This window comes from Populus alba, chromosome 4, assembly GCF_005239225.2.
Source record: "Populus alba chromosome 4, ASM523922v2, whole genome shotgun sequence".
Lineage (NCBI taxonomy): Eukaryota > Viridiplantae > Streptophyta > Magnoliopsida > Malpighiales > Salicaceae > Populus > Populus alba.
In genome coordinates, this window is record NC_133287.1 from 9,225,054 (window position 1) to 9,230,114 (window position 5,061).

The 5,061-nt window shown below is 33.4% G+C and overlaps 1 protein-coding gene across 1 annotated transcript; it reads right to left on the reverse strand.

Moving 5' to 3' along the window:
- Positions 1-2,696: 2,696 nt before the first annotated feature.
- LOC118055981 (ribulose bisphosphate carboxylase small subunit, chloroplastic) lies at positions 2,697-4,088 on the reverse strand. The gene is made up of 3 exons (XM_035068036.2): positions 3,835-4,088; positions 3,531-3,665; positions 2,697-3,142 (listed from the first exon to the last, which is right to left on the reverse strand). The coding sequence occupies exons 1-3, from the start codon at positions 4,015-4,017 to the stop codon at positions 2,912-2,914; spliced, it is 549 nt and encodes a 182-aa protein (XP_034923927.1). The 5' UTR covers positions 4,018-4,088; the 3' UTR covers positions 2,697-2,911.
- Positions 4,089-5,061: the final 973 nt, after the last annotated feature.

The following is a 5,061-nucleotide window of genomic DNA, read 5'->3' on the forward strand; positions in this document are numbered from 1 at the left end:
CATGTGTACCAAATCAATCACATATCATGAAGTTTTTCTTTTTTCCAAAAAATATAATTTTAATATAGTTCATGAAAATTATTACTAGTTTTCAAAAAACAAATTTTCTAATAACAAGGGGCTATGCCTTCTTTTTGGTCTCTTCTTCGGCAAACCCAACACAAGAAAAAGAAAGAATCCAATTGGCAGCCACAACAAATAGGTCTAACCCATGAGAAAAGTAAGAAAGAGTCCAATTGGTAGCTACAACAAATAGATCTAACCCATGAGAGAAGTAAGAAGGAGCCCAATTGGCATCAATTATAATGGTAAAAAAACTATATATTAAATAATGATTATAATGGTAAGAGATTGCGTGTAAAATAATGATTGGAGCCTCATGAGGAACATCTTGAAGTAGTGGTTTAGATTATTCTATAATAATTAATCAGCCAAAATTGTAAAAGACAAGCATCAAAATTGGAAGTTATTGTAACATTCAACCGTTGGAATGACAATGACCTGATTTAGCATTGTGACCATAAGCATAAATTGAAATCTTGCATTTCTTTTTCTAGTTCCATGCGAAAGAGATTCTTGACAATTGGCATATTTCAGTTTTTGAGTGCTTCTGATTTACAATTTAGAAGGAAAAAAACAAACATAGTTATGGTAATTTCTACTAATCAAAGATGAGAAAGCAAATAGATCAACATCTTACAATATAATTTTTTAGCTTGAAGAACATCTATGGTTTTTAAAAGAAAAAAATACATATATTAAATAATCATCTTAACTAAAAAAATTTAAACTTTTAAATGATATTTCAAGATATAATTTTTATATATTATTTTTTGAAAACACATTATATAAAAAAAAATAATCTCAATTCAAAATTTTAAGCTATTGTTAGATAAAATTTTAAAATATAATTTATATTATTTTCTAATAAAGAGTAAAAAGACAATAATATATCTATAATGAAATTATTAAAAGAAAAATAGAGAAATGAATTGAGCAATACAAGATGGCAAAGTGTAAGAAAAAGAAATATTTAGTTATAGAACCATACTTTGGTTTATATGTTTTACTTTCTAATACACGAGACATAAAATTGTTGTAAATTGTTGTTCTCATATATGTCTTTTGGATACTATCTCAATTTACTAAAAAAAATCATGTTTTAAAAGATTATAAATTTATTTTAAAACTATCAAAGAGATAAATTTATTTTTATATTTTTGTTTTCATTCATTTAACTTAGACACATTTCTTTCTCTTTTATATTTATTTCTTCTAGCACCAAAAAAAAATAAAACATAAATCTATGTGTCATCTTAATTCTATATGGTATGGTGAAAAACACCTTGACATTGAGATTTTAAAAACAAAATGGAAACAACTAAAATGAAAGATAGGAACACTTCTTATCTCTACCTTCATCTTATCTTATTTATGGCACGTCCACAAGTGTAGCTATCAATGACTGAAACCATGCAAGTATTTTTTAAAAAAGAAAAAGAAAAAGAAAAAAAGAAAAATGACTGAACCATATGGATACTCTAATGAAAGATCGATTTTGGGAAAACACTGTCCACTCAACTTAGGGCTGAGAAAATGGGATTTGTTTTTACCTTTTTACGTTTATCACGCACATTGTCTCTAGCTTAGCTGAATATTGTTTAATTCAATGGAATATTTTATCCATTTCTAAACAAGAAAAATATTTTCTGAAGTTCGAGATCCAAAAAACAAAAACAAAAGGGAGTCTGCTAGTCCGTAGACTTTGTAATTTCAGGCTGTTATTTTCCTCTGGGTCAGTGTTGCACTTGGGGACCCTAGCTGATATGGAATGCCTACATATACATACAATACATACAAGATGCTTAAATTCCATGATGGTCCGATGGATATGACATTTTCATATGAAAAAGGTACGTAGTATATACTGAGAGTGGTGTTTAAGGTTAGTGATCAAGTATGGACAATGAGCTAGCTAGCAGCTCAAATGCTCAATCAAATTTGTAAATTTCAGGTCCACTAATGCGCTTAGATTAGAGTTCTGGTAATTAAAACCAATCAATGAAGCTGAGTCTGAATATTTCTCCATTTGCTGCTATGGTTTTATACCTAAAAGAGTTGGGGGTTGTGTGTTCTATGCCCTTTCAATCGCTGTTCTCTGGATTTAAAATAGAAAGATAATTACAGGCTGATGATGAACATTAAGGAGCGTGTGTGTGTGTGTGTGTGTGTGTGTAAATTTTAAATCGAACTCTTGATTGCAGCTAGGTTACCATATTTGAACTCCATTTGTAGTCATGAGAGTCATTCTTCTGCTTCAAAGCGATTGTAAGCTAAAAATGGTCTTTTCTTGGCAAGTTGGCTATTAGGCACTGGGCAGGGAGTCTAACCAAGGATTGCGAATAAATCACGTTGGAATTCTTCATTAAGAACATTAATCTTGTGTCCAAAGCCTAATTAATGACATTATCCATGTATCTTGGAGGATTAAGGGATATATAACCTGCTCCAAGGTTAAAAACCAAGATAATTATGGTAAACAATTTCATTCAATACCCTTTTGAAGACTAATTATAGCTAGCCACAAGCAAGAGCCATTCTTCCAAGGGTACTTAAAATCAAATTAACACTAGATGCATGAAAAACAAAGCTGCCAATAAAAATAAAGCATTTTTCACGAGTATGGATCATCCGGATTTAAAAATAATCTACTTTTTATTCAACAATTCTCGCCCGATTCAGCATCCGAATCCAGAAGCTAAAAACAAAAACAAAGTAGAATAATAATATTCATCTCCAAAAACCCAATAAAAAAGGAAGAGGTAAAGCATTTTGCCAAGGTCTAAGTACAATTTAAACAAACCACCCCTAACAGATATAGCTAGGGATCGGAGACATCAAGTTTTGGGACTTAGAGAGTTTTTGGCTTGGAGGCGATAAAGCTGATGCACTGCACTTGACGTACGTTGTCGAATCCGATTATACGGATAAAGGAGTTAGGGTAAGCTTTCTTTGCCTCCGCAAGCTCAACCAACACTTGAGATGCCTCAGTGCATCCAAACATGGGTAGCTTCCACATAGTCCAGTAGCGTCCATCGTAGTACCCTGGTGACCTGTGGTGCTCACGGTAGACCCAACCTTTCTGCATAATCCAACATATACAATTAATTTCACAAAAGAAAAAATAAGTCTGTTCTTACAAGCAGGTTCAGCTAAAGATTCCCATCTAGTTATTACTGAATCGACCATGCATGGACTAATTCCTTTTTTCATACATTCATAATTCTGATTGAGCTTCTTTCAATAACCATGTCAGACTCAAGCATCTGGTTAAATGAGACGACAATTTAGTGTTTATAATTGTAATGTGTTCAATGTGATAGTATAGGTGCAATTAATTTAGTACTCCAGTGATAAAAAGCACAAAGCAGGGCTCCAATTCCACTCTCTGTCCTTAATTAAGCATCTCCTCGTAATAATAACAACAACAATTAGTGAGAATTGTGTGATTATGGGACTGGATTTATCACCTCCAACTCGAATTCCAAGCAAGGAACCCACTTCGAGCGAAGAAGGTAATCAATTTCCTTGGCCAATTCCTGCTCTGTGAGATCTGGAAGGTAAGAAAGAGTCTCGAACTTCTTCAACCCAGTTGGTGGCCACACCTATATTTAAAATGTATGAACATTTTGTTGTGGTCGAAACAACAACAGCAACAAAAAACAGTGAGCACAGAAGACTTAAATGCCAAGCTGGTAAAACAAAATCAAGCGTGCTAGTTGTACTGAATCTACTGATATCGAAGTATAATGAAGTCTGTCTATATTAGGTTACCTGCATGCATTGAACTCGTCCACCATTGCTTGCAATGGAAGTAATGTCATTAGCCTTTCTGGTACTGACTGGGAAAGCTGAGGTAGACTTGAGACCATTGAATGGTGCCACCATGGTGGCTTGTGCCGGGGTGCGGTTGACGGTGGCAACGGCTGCCGATGAGATCATGGAGGAGGAAGCCATCTCTTGCAAGCTTATAAGCTATGCAGTGCTCCCTATAAATGTGATATTCTGCTAGGATTTCAATACTGAACTCGCTTTACTGTCACTTCCTATATATAGTGCTTCAACTTGTCTACCACGTATCCTACGGTCACAAATCAGTGGAGCTGATAATGAGCGGGATTTGACCGTTCGATACGATAAGTGATGACATTACACTATTCTGTCCACATAGAAGGTGGGAATTCTCTTAATGCTAGCCTCATCGTCAGCACCACAAAGAAGTTTCCACGTGGAAGAAGCTCCATGACCTTATCTCATCCCACGGAGGACGTCATGGATGTGTGATGCTAGTTAATTTATGGCTTTATGGCTCTTGCTGAGGCAGCCTTTCAGCTCCGCTCCCTTAATTTAAGATATTTATTACCACTTCTGTGGTTCATATATATATATATATATATATATATATATATATATATGAGGTTAAAGTCAATTTGGGTCAATAAGATTTTTTAAAAATAATGTTGTTTCATATTTAAAATAAAAAATTTTAGAGTTAAACAATTAGGTTTGGCTGGATTAACTAGATTTTACTTCTTCGTTTTTTTAGTTGGAGTAATTTCATTATGGGAAGTAAAACCAAAACATTCTGCATATGCTTGGAATTGCGATACAAATAAAAGTGAGTTAAAATTTAAAATTATTTTTTTATATTTTTTTATCGTTTTACTATGTTAATATTCAAAATAAAATGTAATAAATATATAAATATTTTTTTAATACAACTCTAAACAAATAAAAAAAACAACCATTCAAAAAACAACACACTCGGATTTGAATTACGTGGTCACAAGTAAGCAATGATTGAGATCCTCTAACGATCAAATCCAGCTCAGTATGCATTGAAAATGGCCAAGTAAACAAGGAGTGGACAGGGTTCTTAATGGTCCAGTCCAGTACTTTCTTAGGAAAAACAAAAGAAAATGGTCTAGCAGTTTAAATTAGCCCAAAGAAGAGTGTCATGGGCCCATGGCTAGTTCAAAGACAAGTCAGGCTAAGACCATT